Source organism: Salmo salar, chromosome ssa09 (assembly GCF_905237065.1).
Source record: "Salmo salar chromosome ssa09, Ssal_v3.1, whole genome shotgun sequence".
Taxonomy (NCBI): domain Eukaryota; kingdom Metazoa; phylum Chordata; class Actinopteri; order Salmoniformes; family Salmonidae; genus Salmo; species Salmo salar.
In genome coordinates, this window is record NC_059450.1 from 6702986 (window position 1) to 6728293 (window position 25308).

General features: G+C 42.2%; 4 protein-coding genes across 8 annotated transcripts in view; 3 read left to right on the plus strand and 1 right to left on the minus strand.

Moving 5' to 3' along the window:
• fancm (FA complementation group M) overlaps positions 1-11086 on the minus strand; it is an 80126-nt gene extending 69040 nt beyond the window's left edge. For 4 of the 5 annotated variants that reach the window (XM_045723348.1, XM_045723347.1, XM_045723346.1 and 1 more), the window contains exons 1-4: positions 10288-11086; positions 10017-10189; positions 9133-9210; positions 8711-8869 (exon numbers count right to left, since the gene is read on the minus strand). In XM_045723348.1, coding sequence (XP_045579304.1) covers positions 8711-8869; positions 9133-9210; positions 10017-10189; positions 10288-11023 — 1146 coding nt within the window. In that variant the 5' untranslated portion in view covers positions 11024-11086. Of the gene's footprint in view, positions 1-5348; positions 5644-8710; positions 8870-9132; positions 9211-10016; positions 10190-10287 lie in introns of those variants that run through there. The other variant, XM_045723349.1, reaches the window with a different exon arrangement.
• Positions 864-2326, plus strand: LOC106610652 (heme-binding protein 1). The gene is given in 3 exon segments (XM_045723350.1): positions 864-1357; positions 1359-1420; positions 1967-2326. Coding segments are annotated over 3 exon segments (636 nt in total). The 5' UTR covers positions 864-955; the 3' UTR covers positions 2139-2326.
• Positions 11087-11230: 144 nt separating the features above from the next.
• iqcc (IQ motif containing C) lies at positions 11231-18537 on the plus strand. The gene is made up of 5 exons (XM_014210093.2): positions 11231-11377; positions 12129-12269; positions 17345-17567; positions 17703-17827; positions 17956-18537. Exons 1-5 carry the CDS (start codon positions 11342-11344, stop codon positions 17989-17991), a joined length of 561 nt encoding a protein of 186 aa, XP_014065568.2. The 5' UTR covers positions 11231-11341; the 3' UTR covers positions 17992-18537.
• A 257-nt stretch (positions 18538-18794) lies between these two features.
• Positions 18795-23989, plus strand: LOC106610651 (doublecortin domain-containing protein 2). The gene is given in 8 exon segments (XM_045723329.1): positions 18795-19398; positions 19401-19494; positions 20996-21145; positions 21904-22038; positions 22200-22239; positions 22352-22417; positions 22550-22633; positions 23856-23989. Coding segments are annotated over 8 exon segments (837 nt in total). The 5' UTR covers positions 18795-19157; the 3' UTR covers positions 23883-23989.
• The last annotated feature ends 1319 nt before the right edge of the window (positions 23990-25308 follow it).

Sequence of the window (25308 nt, forward strand, 5' to 3'; positions counted from 1 at the left end):
AAACATTTCCTCTATCTACACACAGTACCCAATAATTACCAAGCGAAAACAGTTTGCATTTTCTTTAATATTCAGACCCTTTGCTATGAGACTCGAAATTGAGATCAAGTGCATTCTGTTTCCATTTGTATTTATTATGGATCCCCATTAGCTACTCTTCCTGGGGTCCAGCAAAATTAAGGCAGTTTATACAATTTTAAAACATTACAATACATTCACAACACGCCCTCAGGCACCTACTCCACCACTACCACACATCTACAGTGCTAAATCCGCGTGGGTGTGTGTGTGCGCATGTGTCTGTGCCAATGTTTGTGTTGCTTCCCAGTCCATTGATCAGAGATGTTTCTATACGTTGGAGTCCACCTGTGGTAAATTCAATTGATTGGACATGATTTGGAAAGGCACACACCTGTCTATATAAGGTCCCACAGTTGACAGTGCATGTCAGAGTAAAATCCAAGCCATGAGGTCAAAAGGAATTGTCCGTAGAGCTCCGAGACAGGATTGTGTCGAGGCACAGATCTGGGGAAGGGTACAAAAACATTTCTGCAGCATTGAAGGTCCCCAAGAACACAGTGGCCTCCATTATTAAATGGAAGAAGTTTGGAAAAACCAAATCTCTTCCTAAAGCTGACCACCTGGCCAAACTGAGCAATCAGGGGATCAGTCAGTACTTGGTTGATGCACCTTTGGCAGCGATTACAGCCTGGAGTCTTCTTGGCACACCTGTATTTGGGGAGTTTCTCCCATTCTTCTCCGCAGATCCTCTCAAGCGTTGTCAGATTGGATGGGGAGCGTCGCTGCACAGCTATTTTCATGTCTCAACAGATGTTCGATCGGGTTCAAGTCCGTCTCTGGCTGGGCCACTCGAGAGGTTGTGGATGGGTTATTAGCAATTGCGGACGGGTGAACAAACCGCTGAGCCGCGCATCATTAATAGTGACCCAGCCAAATGCATGAGCCTGAGCCTTTGTGTCTGTCTATACAGTGTGGGGACGTGCTTTATGAGAAACGCCACTATGAGAAGGCCCACTGGGCGTGCATCACGGTTCATGAGGACACCTACAAGCAGAGCATCTGTTACGGTTTCATGAAGCTCATGAGATGCATCTGCCAGCAGAACTCCTCAGGTGAGTCCAAAGCAGCCTTTACAGTAGTCATTGAGTGTTTATTCTTCGAACGTCATCCTTGTTTAGCCACATCTACTGCAGACTCTTGGTTGTTCATGTCCTGTCCTTATCTGGGTATGACCATCCCTATCCTGACGGTGATCCGCACGGACGAGAACCACTCCGTCTTGTCCAGTGACGTCACTGTGGCCTACTACCTGCCCACAGAATACCAAGCCCTGCCACCCGAAGCCTTCTGACACTGAAATAAGCATTGAGGAATGGCCTGCCACTATTGTATACACAAGGTAGGAGTTTGCGATTCATTTGTGCTGCCTGATACATTTTATGACAATACAATATGGAAGTAGATACGTTAACATCAAATTGTAATCATTACTGGAGCCACTTTGTCAGCTTGAGGCATGAACAAGTTCAGTTTCTAGCAAACTGTTTAGGACCTGCAGTTAGCCAAGAAGTTAGCTTACTGGGAATCTTGGAACCAAATCTCATGTACGTAACTAGCTAGCTACTCTATTGGACACAAACATTTGTTAAGTCAGTCACAAGAGACTAACTAGCTAAAGTTATTTACATTATTTCAGTCAAATCAGCCACCACTCCAACACTTTTTGCTAGACATATGGTTGCATCATGCTTCCAAATATGACGACGCTCCAATTGTGTTTCCATTTAGCCTATTGTGACATTCACTTTCATGGCATATTGTATTGGACAATCTCATTGGAATTTATACAGCAGAATGAGTAGGGAGGTTAAAATACCTTAAACGCACAGCTCCATTACTTGAATCAAATCTCATTAGATTCCTATGTGCCCCTTTATCGCTCCAGGGCCTTCACTGGTGCTAAGAACGAGGTCACCATCATCAACGAGATTCGCACCATGGCAGAAGTGCTCGACTCCCCCGCCATATGCGTGAATGGCTCATTCATTGTCGCCGGCTACAAACACCCCGCGGCGGTAAACCGACAGAACGAGATTTGGTTCCTGGAGCAGCCTTGAGGGCCAGCCTAATCTTGACCTCTCCTCCTGAACTTGACCCACCCAACACCCCGTCCTTATCTGACCCTACCGATTCACCCCTGATGGAAACCCCTTTCCATTTTAGAGAGAGAAGAGACTTTGGGACTTTGCTGAAAAAGGTCCTTATTACCAGTTCTGTGAAAGGCTGCATCATCTGGGTCCATTAATCATCTAGAGTCTATACCTGGAAGGGGGGCAGGGGGGGGGGGGGCTCTACTAAGCTAACATATGGAATTGTTTTAAGATGGTCATACAAAGGATACAAAGCATTTAGATAATATTTTTGGGTCCTAAAATCGAATAAGTTATTTGCTGAAACATTGAATTTGCCTTACTGCTATTAGCCCATAAACACATTGAATTACAGATTCATACAAGGAAAAACATAGTAAAACAGCTACTGGAAATTTGTTTTGAAGTGTGTCTTATATCTGAGAGATGAGATCAGGAAACGGGTTATATTTTGACACATTTAACCCCTTTTTTTAGGCAATAAACTACTTCCATACACACGTGTACAAAACATTAAGAACACCTTCCTAAAATTGAGTTGCACCCCGCATTTTGCCCTCAAAATGCCTCAATTCGTCGGGACATGGACTCTACAAGGTGTCGAAAGCGTTCCACAGGGATACTGGCCCATGTTGACTCCAATGCTTCCCACAGTTGTGCCAAGTTGGCAGATGTCCTTTGGGACAACAGGAAACTGTTGAGCTTGGAAAAACCCAGCAGGTTGTAGTTCCTGACACAAACCGGTGCACCTGGCACCTACTACTATACCCCTTTCAAAGGCACTTAAATCTTTTGTCTTTCCCATTCAACCTCAATGGCACACATACACAATCCCAGTGGTGAAAAAAGTACCCAGTTGTCATACAAGTAAAAGTAAAGATACCTTAATAGAAAAAGGACTCAAGTAAATGTGAGTCACTCAGTAAAATCTTAATTGAGTAAGTCTAAAAGTATTTGGTTTTAAATATGAAAAGTAGAATGTAATTGCTAAAATATGCTTAAGTATCAAATGTATAATTTCAAATTCCTTATATTAAGCAAACCAGACGGCACCATTTGTATTTATTGATGTATAGCCAGTGGCAGGCTCCAACAATTTATAAATAAAGCATGTGTTTAGTGAGTCCACCATATCAGAGGCAGTAGGGATGACCAGCGATGTTCTCTTTAAGTGTGGGAATTAGACCATTTTCCTGTTCTGCTAAGCATTCAAAATGTAACGAGTACTTTTGGGTGTCAGGGAAAATGTATGGAGTAAAAAGTACATAATTTTCTTAAGGAATGTAGTGACGTAAAAGTCGTCAAAAATATGAATAGTAAAGTACAGATACCCCCAAAAAACTACTTAAGTAGTACTTTCAAGTATTTTTACTTAAGTACTTTACACCACTGCACAATCCATGTCTCAAGGCTTAAATCCGTCTAACCCGTCTCCTTCCCTTCATCTACACTAATAGAAGTGGATTTAACAAGTGACTTCAATAAGGGATCATAGCTTTCACCTAGATTCACTTGGTCAGTCTGTCATGGAAAGAGCAGGTGTCCTTAAATGTTTTGTACACTCAGTGTATACTATATTTATGTTGTTTGAGTCTCACCTTAGAGGGGTCATAGTTTGTAGGCCAAACACTAGACCGTGAGAAGACCGATTTTTCGGGATGTCTCGTGATCTGATAAAAACAGCTGTAGCTCTGCCACTTTTCACTGCAGCTGCGCAAGGCCGATTTTGGCGGATGCGGTGGATTGAGACGCAGCCCAAGCAAAAATATATTTCTAGCTTAATTTTTATGGGGATTTTTTTAATGCTAATTAGATTTGTGGGGCCACAGCAACTGACTCAAGGGATAACACCTTTTTGATAGACCAACTAGTGATTTTACTCTGCACCTCTGTTCTCCTCACATAGTCTTGACCTCCTCCGAAAGGTGAGGAGCCAAGTGACGTTTACTTGATATTTTGTGGAAAGTGGGTGGATATCTAATTCTTGCACCAGTCACTGTAAACCTCACAGAACTTGAATCTTTACCAAGCAATAGGTGTCATCGTTCACGATGACACCTATTCCAGTCAGCATTAGGTGGGGGGAAAAAACCTAATTGCAATCTTCACCATGATAACTACCAACTTTAGACAATGCGATAGGAGGGTGGATTTATTAGCAGTGAAGAAGTGTATGTAAAGCAGGCCATTTTATTTCTGTCAAGGAAACACTGAAGATGCAACATAATGACATATAGACAAACACAGAACTGTATAAACATGTATTGAAACGGCCAACAGTCAATGTATAAACACTAGGGTTGTGCAGTATCCAGATTTTCATATTGTCATACAGTCCTTCTCTCAGCCCGGGATTTATGGTATTACCGCTTAGTACACATGGGGGGGGCGCTAAAACAATGCCCATTGTGCGTCTATTACCAGAAGGCTAACAAAATTAGCACAAACTAATAGCGAATTTCAATAGAGGCTGCTAGCTAAATATGCTAACGAGCTCAAAGTTAAACAAGTATAGGTAGTAGCTACCGAATGTCTTTTTGTCAGTTTGGACATTTACGAGCGAATGTGAACGAGAGACATTGTGCAAATGAACAAAGTTTTGAAGCATGCTTGTTATAAGGGAGAACAGTACTGGCTCTGGAGTGGTACGAGTACAGCGGTGTCTGTGTGGAGTCGCTAGGGCAACGGGTCTGCCTGCTTCGCTCAGATAAATAGGGGGCAAGAAGGTAAAAAAATAAACGCAAGAAAATCAAGATACCCATCCAAAGCGCTTTGACTTCTCAAACACGGCAGAAAGCTAGCACTATATGATGCCCTGCCCAGTCACTTACTTAGCTAACTAACAAGATAAACTAAATGCACAGCTGGACTCACAAGCACTAGCTTTCTCCCATTGTGCTACTTACAAACAAAAATGATTAGCTCAACTGTTCTGGGGAACTACGGTAAGCTTCATAATGTGACGGGTGAAATGAAGAACACAATCTGCTTTATCTCCTAACATATTGCACAAGTTGACTGCATGTATTAACTTAAAAGATAAATATACAATAAATAGTTTTGACAGTATTGAAAAACCATTGTGGCTTTTTCCAAATACCCCACTATACCACCAAAGCACTGCGAGAAAGAGAAAACATACAAAAAAAAGCATTACTACAAACCAAAATCACTGACCTTTGCTGTATGACAATCAAGCATGCTATTTGCTGCATACTACATTTCTCTATGATCGGGGGCAACGCATTCCTCATTCTTAAAGCCGGGGTTTCTTCTGCCATTAATCCTTGGGCGGGCTGCCTAAATGTTTTTTTTAGGTTGCCTAAGTCCAAACAGTGAAAAATATTATTTGGGGTGGATAACTTTTTGGGTGATGGGGAAAATGATTTCAGTGTAAACTTAAACTACTAAAACTAGATAATGGACCTATATTTTATTTTTAAGAACTAACAATCACCTATAGGAAAAAAATAAAAACTTAATTTAGCAGTATAGATTTAGTTTTCGAGCATAATAACACATGCATAGAACTGTAGGAAATTAGCTTTAAAAGGTAGACCACGAGCAGCAGTGCAAATATTGAGATGAGCAAGACGCAAGACTTCGCTCTCACACAGTCATACACAGTATCTGCACATGCGCACGGGTTCGCTTCACTCTTACAACGTGGGCGCCACGGAACCAAAAGAGCGGAAATGTACCCACTATGCTGTTTACTTTCTGCATCTACGTCATATCATTAAGTCTACCTTTTAAAACTGCAAAATTCTCTCAGCTACATGGCAGAATGTAGAATTGCAGGAAACGTGCTTTAAACTGCAACATTTCTTCAGCTGCAAGGCAAAATGTGTAGAATTGCCGGAAATCAGCTTAAATGCCAAAAAAATCTGCTAGACGGGGGGAGGCTCTAAAATTCTCTGAAATTCAGCCACACCGACAGCCTGACCGTTCCCCTGCCATGCCCCCGGCCATGCCTACCACCTAAGCCTCTTTTTGATACAGAAAAACCCTGCTTAAAGACAAGCTGTTCAAACTACAGTACAATATTACTTATTTCTGTCTCTTTACATACTGTTCCAATCCAGACATTGCTTTGTGTCAATGTTGGTGCAAGTTACCTGGCACTGCTGATGAGAAACAAGTAACATTGAAAAGAGAGGAAAAGCATTGAGCACTTAAATAGAGCAACCTATCGTATACACACACTGATGTGTTTTGTATTTTTAGAAAAGTTAATTGTTTTTAGTTCACAGCGTTATCTATATCCAATTTAACGAAAATCCATTAACTCAATAAGATTTTAGGAGGTATTTTCTATCTTCACAAATATTTTTTTTAATAAAACCAATGACTAAGTGGATTAATTTAATGTCAAAGTGATCATCTGTATCATCTATTTTGTTGACTCAACAATACATAGATCTATCATACTTGTTTTAGAGGAAAATTAGGCCTATACTGCTTAACACCGGACTGTATAGTAAAGTAGCTGTGATGACGCCAGTCACAGAAAGTACTGTACGTCAGGTACCTTGCCAAATCATCACTGAGTGAAGACTTGTTCAGGACATCATCTTTCTCATTGCCCAGTGTGGGTTAATGACCATTATTTCACCACGTACCACATTCAGCAGAATGTAAACTAATAGGATCTCAATCACTTCAAATCGCCAAGTCCAGTCTAAATGTAGTAGTTCTGAGAAATCGTCATCCCCATAATTTTATGATCAGCATAGTGATATAACCCGCACCTGTTAACCAAGTTGTTCCAGGGGTGGTTATTAGGCTAAGTGTTTGGCCTTTGCAGCTTTTTACACTAAGCTAGTTGTTTTGCTGGCCGGAATCAGAGATGATGTAGACACTAAGTAGGATATAATGTTAACGTTCCTAATGTGCACAGAATTGGAACATGCTTAAAGATTTGAACTCCATGTATAACAGACTGGTCATTTGGGAACATCCAGTTGGAGTGGATGCAATTTGGTGGATTTTGCAAATTTTTTCCCTGTGATTTGTTAAAGTGTTCTGTACAGTAAATATTTTTGAGGAAGTGCAACGACGAGAGCTGTGGATTTGTTGATTGTTTTGTTAAAGAAAAGAAACCAAACATTTTAAGAAATAATAATGGTATTAAATCTTCGTTGTGTGATTTCAGCCATGATGGTGGGGATGGATATTTCCCAATAATAACCTAGACTACCAGTATACAAAAAAAAGCTTGATTAGTCATGTTCAGACACACAGAAGCAGATCCACAGCTGTAAAGTTTAGTTTCAAACCTATCTGGCACCAGTGAGCATGGAAATGGCACCATGCTGAAGGCTATTCAAAACCTGAAGGTGAGATGGGGGCATATGAGGTTACTAAGCCCCAGCTCAGTACCTGAGGGAGCAGGAAATCTCCAGAGGGAACGTCTGACATGTCTGCCAAATTACTTAATTCACACCCAAAAACATGTTTCTTTCATGAGATCAAAATATATAACCTACAAAAGAGGGAATGGGAACAAATATTCTTTCCCATGACAAGGGAATAATTGTGGGCTCAATTACTTGTGTGAAACACAATCCCTCACAAGCGGGAACCATGCACAATATATCATGGAGCCTCAAGTAGGCTCAGGCAGTCCCTTTGATATTATGGAATGAGGCGCCCAGGGAGAGGCAAACCTACTACTGTTAGTCAATGTTGAGGGCAACTAGTCTAGACCATGAAGGAGATGCTTGCTGAGGCAAACCTACTTTGAGTTAGTCAATGTTGAGGCCATGGCAGCTTGTCCAGACCATAAACCATGAGAGTAACTTTGTAAATTCAGCACATCAGACAAGAGGTGCACCAACTACAGGCAGCACCACACGAGTCCAGTCTCCTCCTCGCCAGAGGCTGTCTGGAATGCTGGATCATGGGAAGCACCTATCTGAGCGTTCATTTATCTGATTCGCATAGCAGCCAGTCACTTCAGCTCCAGTGGCTTGACAGGTGACAGTGATTGAGGTTGGAGGTACAGTGCTGGAGGAGTAGCTGGTGGATAGGCCCTTTGCTCTACAGCCACAACATTCTACCACTCCAGCCAATTGAGACCAATTAGTCTGAAATGGGCACAACAGTACAGACGGCTCATTTGCACTGACAAACAACCACAGTGCACCCTGGTATGCAGCTTCTCACTATATCGTTAGAAATAATGAATTAAGTTGTACCACACTGAGATGGCAAAAGAGAATGTTTACTTCCATGTAGGGGACAGTTGAAAAAACATCCTGCAATAACAAATCTCAGCCAGAAGATGGTGACAGTGCACCAACACAAATATCACATAACCCAGGGTCAAAAGGGAACCAGCCTCAGAGGCCACTCCTTCACCACAAAGTTCAAAAAGCGAACAAAACATAGACATCATTATTGTGTTTTGGAAGGCTCTACAGCTGTCATACAGATAGGAACACTGTTTACCTTTCTAGTTGACATAAGCTACATCACATTTCCAGGAAAACAATCTGTGCCACCAAGTCTGATATGAGAGGATCTTTGGTGCCTACCTGTAGGTAGAGGGCCTGGTGCCCGGCCAGCGACTCCCCCAAGGGAACCACCACCTTCTCCAGGCTGCGCTGGTGGGAGTGGGCCTGGATGTCAGGGCTCTCTTCAGACCGCAGCTCAATGTGGGAGATCAGCAAGTTGGATATGACTTGCTGCACTGACTGCAGAGGAAGACACAGTCAGGCGTGAGTTGATAGATTTCTAGGAAGTAGGCAATTTGGGTGATAATCCTACATAATGTGAATACTATTGAGGTGGAATATCATTTCTGTTCTCTTGTAAATGGTTGAAGTGGTACATCATTACATAATGTCAGTGCATAATGTCACGTTAGTCCATTTAATACCCTTTTGCAAGCATCATAAGGTCAAAATAATAGTGGTAAACATCCTCAGAGTGTTGTGGAAGAGGCTGTGCTGCTCACATTTGTGTCTCCACCTGGCGTGGCGCTGAGTGCCAGGATGCGAAACTGTTGAGTCTGGCTCCCCAACTGTCTCACCACCTGAGGAGAGAAGCAGTGACAACATGCAGAGAATAGCTTTAAGGTGTCACAAAAACAATATCTGAGAAACAACATGGCAGTTTGATTGGGGGTATTTTTCTCACAAGGTCTCTCAAACATGCACCTCTGCTGTTGATAATTATTGCTGCCATCTCACTGCCATCACTAGCACATTAGAGGCTGCTGCCCTGTATACATAGACTTGAAATCACTGGCCACTTTAATAAATGGAACACTAGTCACTTTAATAATGTTTACATATTTTGCATTACCCATCTCGTATGTATATACTGTATCTTAGTCTATGCCACTGACATTGCTCGCCCATATATTTATATACTCTTAATTCTATTCCTTTACTTAGATTTCTGTGTATTGGGTATATGTTGTGCAATTGTTATATATTATTTGTTAGATATTACTGCACTGTCAGAGCTAGAAACACAAGCATTTCGCTACACCCGCAATAACATCTGCTAAACACGTGTATGTGACCAATAACATAGGATTTGATTTGATTTTGAGGACAACAATGAAAATAAGCATCTGGGCTTTATTGTGTTTTCTTGTATGCATGTCATTTTGTCACCGGCTGGACAAGCCTATTACTTTTAATCATCTAAAAAATGATATCAATCAATCAATCAATTCCTCTGGTGGTAACTGGAGCCAGTATCAGTTATAGAACAGTGGTGAAATAGCTTACCTCTGGTCTGTAATGGTCATTCACATAAAATGTAAAGCTCAACACAAACTTTCTCAGTTAAAGCAGAAACATTCTCAGGTATGGTTTAAGTGTTAGATACCTGGCAATAGGCGTGATTCCCCAGTGCCTTGTGAGCCTCGTCAATCACCACACACTTGACGTTCAGCGCGGGGCAGGTGGCTCGAGACAGGTCGTTCACCAATACCTGAGGAGTGAGGAAGAAGATGCGCCTGGACCGCCACAGTTCCTGCCTCTGCTGAGCCTGCGTGCTCCCTGGTGGAAAAAGGAATGGAAATGTCAGACAAGACATGTTTTATAGCCTTGCCGTGGCCCCGTTTAAACACGTTTAAGATACATGCGTGGCAACTTACCTGTCAACTCTGCCATGTGTGTCTGTGGAATACCCATCACTTTGTAGCACGCTTCTATTTGTTGTGCCACCAGCGGTTTTGTTGGTGCCATGAAAACTATCTTTCCAGATGGATACCATCGATAAAAGTTGTACATTACCACAGCAGCAATGAAAGTCTTTCCCAGGCCAGTGGGGAGGCATACCAGCGTATTCTGAAATAAAGCTGCCTCCGATATCTTTAGTTGGTAGTCCCTTATGGGATAGTTGGTGGGGTAGATCCATACCTTTGCAGAGGAGCTGTCAAGGCCAGGGAAGTCTTTGTAATATGTTGATCCACTTGAGCTTATCTGTGTGAGACAAGTGCTCTCAACATTTGTTGTGTGTTCACTATGTTGTCCAAAGTTTCCATCAATTTGCAAAGACTTTTCCGCCTCATAAACAGCAACTACCATTAAATCATCATCATCATCATCATCATCAGCAGCAGCAGCAACCTCCTCGACATCTCTCACCTCGCTGTCTGCTGTGGACCCCTGACCAAATTCACCCCATAGCGTGTTACGTGGCGCCGGGGGCGGCAAAGTTATACCAGTCGCCCTCTTCTGAGTCTTGACTGAGGCTGCGGTGCTGCCCCTGCTGTTTTGGGTTGTTTTTCGTCGTCCGGAAGACTTCTTTACATTATTCGTTTGACTAACCTTTTGCGGAACAGATGCTCCCCACGTCTGGAACAAGGTCATTTGGTTCACACCACTCATTTTCGCGTGTGGCGTTGACAGACGATTATTTTTGGACAGCGGTAACGTTACGAAGCTTGCAAAAATAAGTACTTCCGGGGTCGCTCACATATTTTTCAAAATAAACACAAATAACAACATAAAGCAGACATGATTAATAATAGCGTTGAACATATTAGAAATATAGACGAGTTTCCAACTTATAAGGAGATGTTCATATATATTTTAAATTACACATTTCACGAAGGGACTTTTCATTTTCACCTGACGTGGTTGTGACACCGGAAAAGGAACAAAAGTCGGTTTATTTCCCGCGAACTTTGCCTCGTTACCATAGCAATGGAGGGAAGCGAGTGGATTTTCATACTTTTTCAGGTAAAAGCAAGCAAGCAACTAACTAACTAACGTCTCCAAACAAAGACCACTCGTTTGCGTATCCGTGTTGTATTGCTACTATAGCGGCGTGCATTTTGCTTGAAAGCAGCTTCAAAGCTAACTTGAGCTAGTGTTGGCTGGCAGTGGGGACTGAGTGTGGGTGGGAGGCTTAAGTTACTAGCTAACGTTAACGTATACGATGCGTTCTAGCTGCTAGCTAAATACAGTATTGTAGCTTACTACAGTCTGTTGCACAGGGTTGTATTCACAAAATGTATGTAGCTAGCTTTTTATGATAGTGTAGATTCCCTGTATGTGAATGTACTCAGCCAAACGGTCTGGACCTTTATGGCACAGTAGGAAAGTGTACTTCAACATGCTCTGCAACATACAGTACAGTAGCCAATTGTTTGTTCATGCCCTAGCTGTACCCTTGCTCTAAAGGTGGGTAGATTATCCCAGAAGTCTCCTTCATTTGATGGAAGTGTTTCATTTGCATTGGGAATAGAGGCTTCTCCGGAGAGGTGGAATAATGTGGTCAATGCCATCCTATATACAACAGCCCCTGCCAATAGGTCTGGAGGGACCTTAATGGCAGAGGTGGTAATGTGCTCTCCCTGTTACTGAAGGGTTGTTGGTTCAAACTTAGCTCTAGTTGTCAATTGCTACACTACTACTAGCTAACAAATCTAACCTCGCCAGGTTTTGTAGCTAACACTAACACAGTGGTCACCTCATCCCTTTCCCACAGGCACACGCTCGTGGATATCTGATGAGAAAGGAGATCAACTGCGCACGTTCAGAGTTTGAGGACATTGTGAGAGATATCGATGGAGAAGTGAACCATTTAGATTGGAAGGGGAACATTATTGCCATTCCTCACTTCAAAGACGTAAGCATTTTAAGGGTTAAAATAAAATGTTATTGGATGTGTACACACATTTTGCAGATGTTATCACGGGTGTAGCGAAATGCTTACAGTGCATTCGGAAAGTATTCAGGCCCCTTTACTTTTCCCACATTTTCTTAGTTTGCTCAGTTTGGCCAAAGAGTCTTGGTAGTTCCAAACTTTTTCCATTTAAGAATGATGGAGGCCACTATGTTCTTGGGGACCTTCAATGCTGCATACATTTTTTGGTACCCTTCCCCAGATCTGTGCCTCGACACAATCCTGTCTCAGCGCTCTACGGACAATTCCTTCGACCTCATGGCTTTTTTTGCTCAGACAAAGACTGTCAACTGTGGGACCTTATATAGACAGGTGTGTGACTTTCCAAATCATGTCCAATCAATTGAATTTACCACAGGTGGACTCCAGTCAACTTGTAGAAACATCTCAAGGATGATCAATGGAAACAGAATGCACCTTTCGGGTCTCATAGCAAAGGGTCAGAATACTTATGTAAATAAGGTATTGCAGTGTTTTATTTGCAAAAATGTCTAAACCTGATTATGCTTTGTTATTGTGTGTAGATTGATGAGATTTTGTCTTTTTATATAATCTATTCCAGAATAAGGCTGTAACATAACAAAATGTGGAAAAAGTCAAGGGGTCTGAATACCTTCCGACTGCACTGTATCTTCAACAGTGCAGTAAAAACGAACAATACACAAACAAACAAAGGCAACTTAGAAATATTAGAATGAGCAATGTCAGTCTGGAATGTAAATATATATGTACACTACCGGTCAAAAGTTTTAGAACGCCTACACATTCAAGGGCTTTTCTTTATTATTACTATTTTCTACATTGTAGAATAATAGGGAATATATCAAAACTTTGACATAACACATATGGAATCATGTAGTAAACAAAAAAAGTGTATTTGAGATTTTTCAAAGTAGCCACCCTTTGCCTTGATGACTGCTTTGCACACTCTTGGAATTAACTCAACCAGCTCATGAGGAATGCTTTTCTAACAGTCTTGAAGGAGTTCCCACATATGCTGAGCACTTGTTGGCTGCTTTTCCTTCACTCTGCGGTCCAAATCATCCCAAACTATCTCAATTGGATTGGGGTCGGGTGATTGTGGAGGCCAGGTCATCTGATGCAGCACTCCATCACTCTTCTTCTTGGTCAAATAGCCCTTACACAGCCGGAGGTGTGTTGGGTCATTCTCCAGTTTTTTTGTACGTTTTTTTTCACCTTTATTTAACCAGGTAGGCTAGTTGAGAACAAGTTCTCATTTGCAACTGCGACCTGGCCAAGATAAAGCATAGCAGTTAGACACATACAACACAGAGTTACACATGGAATGAACAAAACATACAGTCAATAATACAGAAGAAGAAGAAAAAGAAAACAAAGTCTATATACAGTGAGTGCAAATTAGGTAAAATAAGGGAATTAAGGCAATAAATAGGCCATGGTGGCAAAGTAATTACAGTATGGCAATTAAACACTGGAATGGTAGATGTGCAAAAGATGAAATGTGCAAGTAGAGATACTGGGGTGCAAAAGGAGCAGAATAAATAAATAAATACAGTATGGGGATGAGGTAGATGGGCTGTATACAGATGGGCTATGTACAGGTGCAGTGATCTGTGAGCTGCTCTGACAGCTGGTGCTTAAAGCTAGTGAGGGAGATGGGAATCTCCAGCTTCAGAGATTTTTGCAGTTCATTTCAGTCATTGGCAGCAGAGAACTGGAAGGAAAGGTGACCAAAGGAGGAATTGGCTTTGGGGGTGACCAGTGAGATATACCTGCTGGAGCGCGTGCTACGAGTGGGTGCTGCTATGGTGACCAGCGAGCTGAGATAAGGCGGGGCTTTACCTAGCAGAGACTTGTAGATAACCTGTAGCCAGTGGGTTTGGCGACGAGTATGACGTGAGGGCCAGCTAACAAGAGCATATAGGTCGCAGTGGTGGGTAGTGTATGGGGCTTTGGTGACAAAACGGATGGCACTGTGATAGACTGCATCCAGTTTGTTGAGTAGAGTGTTGGAGGCTATTTTATAGATGACATTGCCGAAGTCGAGGATCAGTAGGATGGTCAGTTTTCCGAGGGTATGTTTGGCAGCATGAGTGAAGGATGCTTTGTTGCGAAATAGGAAGCCGATTCTAGATTTAATTTTGGATTGGAGATGCTTAATATGAGTCAGGAAGGAGAGTTTACAGTCTAGCCAGACACCCAGGTATTTGTAGTTATCCACGTAGTCTAAGTCAGAGCCGTCCAGAGTAGTGATGCTGGATGGGCGGGCAGGTGCGGGCAATGATCGGTTGAATAGCATGCATTTAGTTTTATTTGCGTTTAAGAGCAGTTGGAGGCCACGGAAGGAGAGTTGTATGGCATTGAAGCTCGTCTGGAGGTTAGTTAACACAGTGTCCAAAGAAGGGCCAGAAGTATACAGAATGGTGTCGTCTGCGTAGAGGTGGATCACAGAATCACCAGCAGCAAGAGCGACATCATTGATGTATACAGAGAAGAGAGTCGGCCCAAGAATTGAACCCTGTGGCACCCCCATAGAGACTGCCAGAGGTCCGGACAACAGGCCCTTCGATTTGACACACTGAACTCTATCAGAGAAGTAGTTGGTGAACCAGGCGAGACAATCATTTGAGAAACCAAGGATAGTCCCACTTAGCTCAAACCAGATGGGATGGCGTATTGCTGCAGAATGCTGTGGTAGCCATGCTGGTTAAGTGAGCCTTGAATGATTTATTTCAGCTTTTATTTCTTTCATCACATTCCCAGTGGGTCAGAAGTTTACATACACTCAATTAGTATTTGGTAGCATTGCCTTTAAATTGTTTAACTTGGGTCAAACGTTTTGGGTAGCCTTCCACAAGCTTCCCACGATAAGTTGGGTGAATTTTGGCCCATTCCTCCTGACAGAGCTGGTATAACTGAGTCAGGTTTGTAGGCCTCCTTGCCCGCACACGCTTTTTCAGTTCTGCCCACAAATTTTCTATAGGATTGAGGTCAGGGCTTTGTGATGGCCACTCCAATACCTTGACTTTGTTGTCCTTAAGCCATTTTGCCACAACTTTAGAAGTATGCTTGGGGTCATTGTCCATTTGAAAGACCCATTTGCGACCAAGCTTTAACTTCCTGACTGATGTCTTGAGATGTTGCTTCAATATATCCACATAATTTTCCATCCTCATGATGCCATCAATTTTGTGAAGTGTACCAGTCCTTCCTGCAGCAAAGCACCCCCACAACATGATGCTTCATGGTTGAGATGGTGTTCTTCGGCTTGCAAGCCTCCCCCTTTTTCCTCTAAACATAACGATGGTCATTATGGCCAAACAGTTGTATTTTTGTTTCATCAGACCAGAGGACATTTCTCCAAAAAGTACCATCTTTGTCCCCATGTGCAGTTGCAAACTGTAGTCTGGCTTTTTTATGGCGGTTTTGGAGCAGTGGCTTCTTCCTTGCTGAGCGGCCTTTCAGGTTATGTCGATATAGGACTCGTTTTATTGTGGATATAGATACTTTTGTACCGGGTTCCTCCAGCATCTTCACAAAGTCCTTTGCTGCTGTTCTGGAATTGATTTGCACTTTTCACATCAAAGAACATTCATCTCTAGGAGACAGAACGTGTCTCCTTCCTGAGCGGTATGACGGCTGCGTGGTCCCATGGTGTTTATACTTGCGTACTATTGTATGTACAGATGGACGTGGTACCTTCAGGCGTTTAGAAATTGCTCCCAAGGATGAACCAGACTTGTGGAGGTCTACAATTTATTTTCTGAGGCCCTGGCTGATTTCTTTTGATTTTCACATGATGTCAAGCAAGAGGCACTGAGTTTGAAGGTAGGCCTTGAAATACATCCACAGGTACACCTCCAATTGACTCAAATGATGTCAATTAGCCTATCAGAAGCTTCAAAAGCCATGACGTAATTTTCTGGAATTTTCCAAGCTGTTTAAAGGCACAGTCAACTTAGTGTATGTAAACTTCTGACCCACTGGAATTGTGATACAGTGAAATAATCTGTCTGTAAACAATTGTTGGAAAATATTACTTGTGTCATGCACAAAGTAGATGTCCTAACCAACTTGCCAAAACTATAGTTTGTTAAAACAAGAAATTTGTGGAGTGGTTGAAAAACGAGTTTTAATGACTCCAACCTAAGTGTATGTAAACTTCCGACTTCAACTGTACCTTCCTCCTGCAGATAACCATTATCTTCTGGTGTAGCCCTAAGCACTCAATATTTCAATAGGATCCCTGATATAATGTAAACGTTATAAATTACCCTCTCTCCCTCAGTGACATGACTAAGTATATATCATATTCTCAGAACCCAACAAGGCAAAGCGTGGCTATTTGAAGAATCAAATCTAAAATATATTTTGATTTGTTCAACACTGTTTTGGTTACTACATGAATCCATATGTGTTATTTCATAGGTTTGATGTCTTCACTGTTATTCTACAATGTAGAAAATAGTAAAATTAAAGAAAAACCCTTGAATGAGTAGGTGTTCTAAAACTTATATGATGGTGTGTGTGTGTGTGTGTGTGTGTATAGACATTATGGAGTGACAGTATATGAATAGAAAAGCTGTGTACAGCAGTAGTTATATAGGTTGAGCCTTCACTAGAATGCAGTGTATATACATGTGAAGTGGGTAAGAAAATATATAAACATTGTTAAAGTGACCAGTGTTCAATGACTATGTACATAGGGCAGCAGTCTCTAAGGTGCAGGGCTGAGTTCCGGATGGTAGCCTGACTAAAGTTCAGGGCCGGGTACTGGGTGGAGGCCGGCTAGTGGTGACTATTTAAGTCTGGTGGCCTGGAAATAGAAGCTGTTTTTCATCCTCTCGACCCCAGCTTTGATGCAGCTTTGATGCACCTGTACTGTCTCCACCTTCTGGTAGCGTGGTGAACAAACCATGGCTAGGGTGGCTGAGGTCCTTGATGAGTTTGCCATTCTCTCGAAGACTCTGAGTTCTGCTTGTCATTTTCTGCACAGTTTGTGTATCTAACAAATGTTATTGTACTCTACCATACAGGATGGCCCATCTGGTATCTTCACCAAAAAACATGCGGAAGAAGCACCAGACGGGGGAAGCCATCCTCTGGAGCAGCCAGGGGAGAGAGAAGGGGCACAGCTTATGTCTGATAGGCTAGAACCAGAGAGAGATGACCCCTACAGCCATGGACAGGCATCCATCTCCAGGGGCTCCTCCAGTCCTTCTTCTTGTCCACCTGGGGGTGAGGGGGAGACTCAGAAAGGTAAGGTGTGCGTGGGTCAAATAAAAGTTTAGTATGTGTGAATCCAAATATGCTTGTTTTTTAGAGACTTTATACTCATTGTTTTTAGGGCATGTAAGTTAATGACTTGCTCTGAACGTGTCTGCCTTTTCCCAGGTTCCCAGCAGTGGTGTAGTCTGGCCCAGGACGAGCCCCATACCCCTGAAGCCTTGCAGCTACACAGGAACACTTTGGCCATGGAGATGCTATGGCTTCAACAAGCTATTGCCAGCCGTAAAAAAGTGAAAGCCGTTTTCTCAAATGTTATGTCATTGTCACATTGTTTTCATTGATTTGTGTTGAAGAATAAGACCAATATTCAATGCAAGGTTAACAATTACATTATCTTTCTCTTCTCTCTCTCTCTCAGTACCTGTCACTGAAAGAGAGACTGAATATTTCCTAATGGCAGAGGACCAAGGAGAGGCTGTTTCTCTAAACTGGACATTGATCTGAAGGACTGAATCTTTCCCCATGTTGATAAATGAAATTATGTTACGATATATAAATAATCATATACCAAATAAATGAATCTAGCTATCCCACACTGGGAGGGGTATAATTAAATGTATACTTTTTAGGGGGGGTATTTATTCAAGATGTGTATGAGTGGCACAGAGTGAATGTTTGGGGAAAACATATTATGAATAACGTTTATGTTTGTAACTATCCAGTGATGACGTGGTCAAATATATTATAGCTATGTTTTTTTAAATAATAATACTTATGTTGTTGCTGTCAGTGCTATATGTGATGTTTCTTCACGTCACTGCTATCGTCTTCATCGTTCCATATAACTATGGTGATCTCCATTGTTTTCAAATAAGTTATGGGAGAGATTCAAGGGAATTCCTGCTGCCTTTAGTTTATCTCAGGTGATCCACACAAGCTCGTATTTCCCATTGAGACCACATACTCAATACAATCATTAAAGTGCAGTTATACAATTCAACATACTGTTCTTGTTTGTGTGGATATCGACTACACAAAAGCTGCTTTCTAGACAGCCCATAAAAGGTCAAGCAAGGGAGAATGTTTGAAATGGATGAATGGGAAAAGGTATTCCAACTCCCTCAAGTCAACTCCCAGAGCCTAACCTATTGTAGAGGGGTTATCCCTGAGCTTTAACTACTGTTTCCGTTGTACATACTACAGAACTAGCATTAGGCTTCACTTGTGAATTTGACCATGTCAGTTCAACAGGTTTTTGTATTTTTTTTTTTTTAAGATGATGCATAGGTTTATGGTTTGTCTTATTTATGCAGCTTACAACACTGTCCCCTTGCTCTCTCTCTGACTATTGCTCCTGCACTCTCCCTCTTCTTGTCATTCGTTGCTGCTGATGGTTTTGCCAACAAAGCCAGTCATTGCTGGCCCTGCTGCCATGGCAACCAGGGAATACTCACAGCCGCCAGAGGTGTGTGTGTGTGTGTGTGTGAGAGAGAGAGAGCAGAGAAAGCGGGAGAGTCCAGAGCTGTGAGAGACCACCACACAGAACACAACAACAGAAGTGGGTCTCACCTTCTAATTCAAACATTTCGACACTCTTCTAGCCTTCTAAGGTTTGAGTGTATGAGAGGTGGTGTGTTAGACCCAGAGCAGACGGGGACAAAGACAGCATCTGGTGAAATGGCTTCTAGTGTGTCAGCAACTCTCCTCCTGCCTCCGGTCAAGAGCGTGATGGTCTACAGGAACGGTGACTCCTACTCTGGCAGGAGGTTCGTGGTCAACCATCGACAGGTGGCCACCATGGAGGCATTCCTCAATGACATGACCCACTGCATCCAGGCTCTGCTAGCCGTGAGGACCCTGTACACCCCCGTCAGGGACACCGGGTCAGGGAGCTGCATGACCTCCAGACCGGGGCCAAGTACGTAGCTGCAGGCTTTGAGAGGTTCAAGAAGCTGGAGTGAGTAGTAGTCTACCAGGCAGAATTATGAATTCTCTAGAAATTGTCTTAATTCTACACCTGTATGTTCAATGGCATTGGTCAATTTATTCATGTCTACCATGACGTGTGTAAATGTCTAGATACAGTAGGTTACATTATTTTGTGAAAATGTTACGTTTCCTATGAGATGTATGCATTGTGTGCCTAATACACATGAAGCTAGTAAACCATTATGCAAATATTTTATACAGACATGGGTCAAGCGTTCTATGTCTCATTGACGTTGGTGATGACGTGTGAACCCTTAACACGTCTCTTGGTTTTTCCATACAGTTATTTGAACACAGGGCTGTAGAAGCAGTCTGTACCCAGAGAAGGAGCACAGGTTAGGTTCAATATGGTTTTCTGTGTGTGGCGGCTCTCTGTCGGGTCCATTACTCATTAATCCATGCCTAACCCATCTCGGACTCGCCACTGGAACGCTCCGAGGGGGATGGTCACACTAACACGCCCACTCAAATCAGGTGGATCTGAACCGGTCCCAAGACGAATAGGGAAATAAGCACCATAATAACATCAATGTTCTGTGCTGTATTCAAGCTGTCACCCAGTGTCTTAGGTAATTGTTGGCCCATTTCAATAGCTCTCTTTATCATCAGATGCATTCATATATCAAAGGAGGATAGATCTTGATGAGGTAATATTATGCAAAGGACTCTCGGACGTGTCACGGATGCTTGTCATACAAGGCCATTTCAAGCGTAGCATCTCAATAGCCATTCGCACAATGGAAAGTGCTTGCTTTTTATTCAGTCCAATTGGTTGGATAGCAAGATATGAATGTATTTCATTTTTAGCTGTGGAGTGTGTACTGCTTTGGAGCAATATCGTACTCCTAAAAATAATATAAATCTCCATTATCTGACTGGGACCAGAAAGGCCACCATAACATGCCCGTCAGCATTCTTTCTTTACACCACTGAGTTAATATGAAACAGTAGAAAGGGAATTGTGTGACACTTGGGTTGGCACAGATGTTGTTTTGCCACTGTGTTATCAGGGCTCTGAACATGCCCGGGCAGGCCTGATACCCAGCCTACAGATGTAGGATCTTAGTTTGAGCCAGTTTGCTGCAGCAGGTAAATAATCCTGCAGTAACAGGAAATGTGAATTAGCATGTGGGTTATAATTCATGGCCATTTTTATTGGGATTGATACATTTTTCATTAGGGCAAATCAAGTCTGAAATTTCAAAGTGGAAATGACAAACTTTTTAAAACCCAAATAAACTACAAGTTTGCATTTCCTGCTGTGCCGCAACAAAAGAGTAATCAAATTAAGATCCTACATCTGTACGCAGCCCCTCACTGGCAGCCCCCCCATGCCTACCGCTTGGTTTAAATACAACAACAATGTTGCATAGTATCAAAGTGGAAACACTGTAGAAACATTATCTGTCTGTGGCTAGGTTTAGTTTGAAGTATTGATTTATTGTTATATTATGTGGTCAGAAACAATGAGTGATACTAACAGGGCTTGCCTCCATAGCCTCTGGACCTAATAGCTTGCCATTCCGGTTCATCATTCCCAGGACCTGGCAGCGAGACCTGGATCAGATCCTCGGTCTAATCACAGAGAAGGCCAATTTACGCACTGGAGCCGTGCGCAGGTCAGACCCAAACGCGCACACACACCACACATACTCATACAGGCACACAAACGCACGCATAGAAACACACTGTGAGACTGATCACATAGGACAACACAGCTGTCACACCCTCACAGCATGTTTGACCTATTACAGGTAATGGCAGTCTAATGACCTAATGGTACACAGATAACAGTCTCTCCAGGGCAGGCTCCAGGCATAAGCGACATAGGAGGTCGCCAGGGGGCCCACAACAGCAAAAACATATATAAAAAATAGGAACGAAGTCAGGGTCTCAACTTACTGTTAAGAGTTAGAATAGTAGAATACACAAGGTGGAATTTCAAAATTTGGTTCCGCTTCAGCAGGTTTTCTCTTGTTATGTCAGTCACTGACCGTCAGTTAATTAGCCATGTCAGCTAACAATTAGCAATGTCAGCTAAGTAAAACATAAAAAATATGTCTCTCTGCCCCATGGCAAAATGAGTAGAAATGCATGAAATGTGTTATAAAAAATTGCTTAACGTCTCTCCGCCCCGATGGCAAAATGTGTAGATTTACATAAATTAAAACTGCAACATTTCTCTACTCCCCATGGCAAAATGGGTAGAATTGCAGGAAATTAAGTTTACAATCTTTCATTTTTCTCTCCGTCGTCAAGAGAGGGGACAGATTCTTTGTTGTTGCCGCCAACCAAATCTCACTTAGGGCCACCAAAAGGCTAAAGGCTCTCTGACCCCATTAGTGACCCCCTGACCGTTGACCCTGCTACCTCTTAGGCTGTGCACTCTAGAGGGTGTGACCGTGTCCAGTGCAGATGAGCTGGAGAGTGGCCAGTACTACGTGGCAGTGGGAGCAGAGAGGTTCAATAAGCTTCCCTACGTGGAGCTGTTGGTTCCTAAAGCCACTGAGAGGTATAGATGGAATTATCATGTGTACAGAAATTTTAGAGAATCTGACAATAGAACAGCTTTTAGACAGACAAGACTAAAGACTAGTGTGTGTATTTTATTCTAAATAAAATAAAATATTGAATTCTATATTATGTGAATTTAAATTTTCCATTATTTTCCAGAATTTACCCTGGAATTAGAAGGCTGTCAAGGAGATATGAGGTAAGCTACTTCGTGCGTATCATCTACTGATTCATATTTTATATTTATTTTGTCTGTAGGACAATTGAGCGTGGTAATAAAGGTACACACTGTCTCCCTTTGTCTTGCTCAGGGCAGGAAGGCAGCCAGGGGCCCTGAGGACAGATACAGTGACTCTGCTCTCTTGGACTCTCCAGAGGTACAGTCAAAACACTGTAGCAAAAATGTAGCGAAAATTTGCTTTTCTTATAAGTCCAGGTAGTCCCGCCCTGTTTGTCTGTTTTCTTCTATTTGGTGTCTAATGAACACGACTCTGATGTTGTGGTTCCAGTCGGACGGACGGAGGGTGAAGTCAACGGGGGACGAAGTAAGGAAGACGGCACTCCCAGCCATCCAAAAGAGACCAAAGAAGGAGGTGAGCGCTATCTTCTACGCCAGACCAGTGAGGAACATGCAAGAAATTGCCAAGAAACTGAAGATCTCATATAACAAGAAAAACAGTGCAAACTGGCTCTAACCAGAATAGAAAGAAGAGTGGGTTGCCCCGGTGCACAATTGAGTAAAAGGACAAGTGCTCAACTGGCAGCTTCATTAAATAGTACCCGCAAAACACCAGTCTCAACTTCAACAGTGAAGAGGCGACTCCGGGATGCTGGCCTTCTAGGCAGAGTTCCTCTGTCCAGTGTCTGTGTTCTTTTGCCCATCTTAATCTTTTATTTTTATTGGCCAGTCTGAGATATGGCTTTTTCTTTGCAACTCTGCCTAGAAGGCCAACATCCCGGAGTCGCCTCTTCGGCATTGAGACTGGGGTTTTGCGGGTACTATTTAATGAAGCTGCCAGTTGACGACTTGTGAGGCGTCTGTTTCTCAAACTAGACACTCTAATGTACTTTTCCTCTTGCTCAGTTGTGCACCGGGGCCTCTCACTCCTATTCTGATTAGAGCCAGTTTGCGCTGTTCTGTGAAGGGAGTAGTACACAGCGTTGTACGAGATCTTCAGTTTCTTGGCAATTTATCGCATGGAAGAGCCTTCATTTCTCAGATCAAGAATAGACTGACGAGTTTCAGAAGAAAGTGCTTTGTTTCTGGCCATTTTGAGCCTGTAATCGAACCCACAAATGCTGATAATCCAGATACTCAACTAGTCTTAAGAAGGCCAGTTGTATTACTTCTTTAATCAGCACTACAGTTTTCAGTTGTGCTAACATAATTGCAAAAGGATTTTCTAATGATCAATTAGCCTTTTAAAATGAAACTTGGATTAGCTAACACCATTGTAACACAGGAGTGATGGTTGCTGATAATGAGCCTTTGTACGCCTATGTAGATATTCCATAAAAAATCTGCCATTTCCAGCTACAATAGTCATTTACAACATTAACAATGTCTACACTGTATTTTTGATGAATTTGATGTTATTTTAATGAACAAAAAACGTGCTTTTCTTTCAAAAACAAGGACAATTCTAAGTGACCCCCAACTTTTGAACGGTAGTGTATGTATTTTCAACATCTTGTGCTCATAGGGATAAAAGTAAGTCTTTGTTAAATGCATGTTTATTCACGCCTGGTTGTATGGTTGTTGTTAGTGTGAAAGGATTGAGACTACAAGAGGTTCTTTGTATTTTTCTCCTCTAGATTTTGACCAAAGCTACGTGTAAGTAAGAAGTTATGTGAAAAAGATCCCCCTCCCTTCCCAAAAGACCCAGACAAGGTGTGTCTGGTCAATGAACATCACTAATGACTTGGCAAATCATTCTCAACATTGTTACCCAACTGTTACCTAATTTATTTATTATATATATATATATATATATATATATATATATATATATATATACACACACAGTTGAAGTCGGAAGTTTACATTAAATCTTGTTTTTCAACCACTCCACAAATTTCTTGTTAACAAACTATTGTTTTGGCAGGTCGGTTAGGACGCCTACTTTGTGCATGACACAAGTCATTTTCCCAACAATTGTTACAGACCGATTATTTCACTGTATCACATTTCCAGTGGGTCAGAAGTTTACATACACTAAATTGACTGTGCCTTTAAACAGCTTGGAAAATTCCAGAAAATGATGTCATGGCTTTAGAAGCTTCTAATAGGCTAATTGACATAGTTTGAGTCAATATGAGGTGTACCTGTGGATGTACTTCACAGCCTACCTTCAAACTCAGTGCCTCTGCTTGACATCATGGGAAAATCAAAAGAAATCAGCCAAGACCTCAGAAAAAAAATTGGAGACAAGTCTGGTTCATCCTTGGGAGCAATGTCCAAACGCCTGACGGTACCACGTTCATCTGTACAAACAATAGTACGCAGGAAGGAGACTCGTTCTGTCTCCTAGAGATGAACGTACTTGGGTGTGAAAAGTGCAAATCAATCCCAGAACAACAGCAAAGGACCTTGTGAAGATGCTGGAAGAAACTGTTGCAAAAGTATCTATATCCACAGTAAAACGAGTCCTATATCGACATAACCTGAAAGGCCACTCAGCAAGGAAGAAGCCACTGCTCCAAAACCGGCATAAAAAGCCAGACTACGGTTTGCAACTGCACATGGGGACAAAAATCGTACTTTTTGGAGAAATGTCCCCCGGCTCACTCGGGATACGTCAGAGTCGGTACAGCCACCTGGTTAATTCACGCATCGCGCCGACAGAAACAAACATCTCTCTGGTAAGAAGAAGGGCGGGGGTGTATGCCTTATGATTAACGAGACGTGGTGTGATCATAACAACATACAGGAACTCAAGTCCTTTTGTTGTGCTGATTTAAAGAAGCAATAAAACTGGCCTTCTTTAGACTAGTTGAGTATCTGGAGCATCAGCATTTGTGGGTTAGATTACAGGCTCAAAATGGCAAGAAACAAAGAATTTTCTTCTGAAACTCGTCAGTCTATAACTGTTATTTGAAATGAAGGCTATTCCATGCGAGAAATTGACAAGAAACTGATGATCTCGTGCAACGCTATGTACTACTCTCTTCACAAAACAGCCAAACTGGCTCTAACCAGAATAGAAATAGGAGTGGGAGGCTCCGGTGCACAAGTACATTTAGATTGTCTAGTTTGAGAAACAGACGC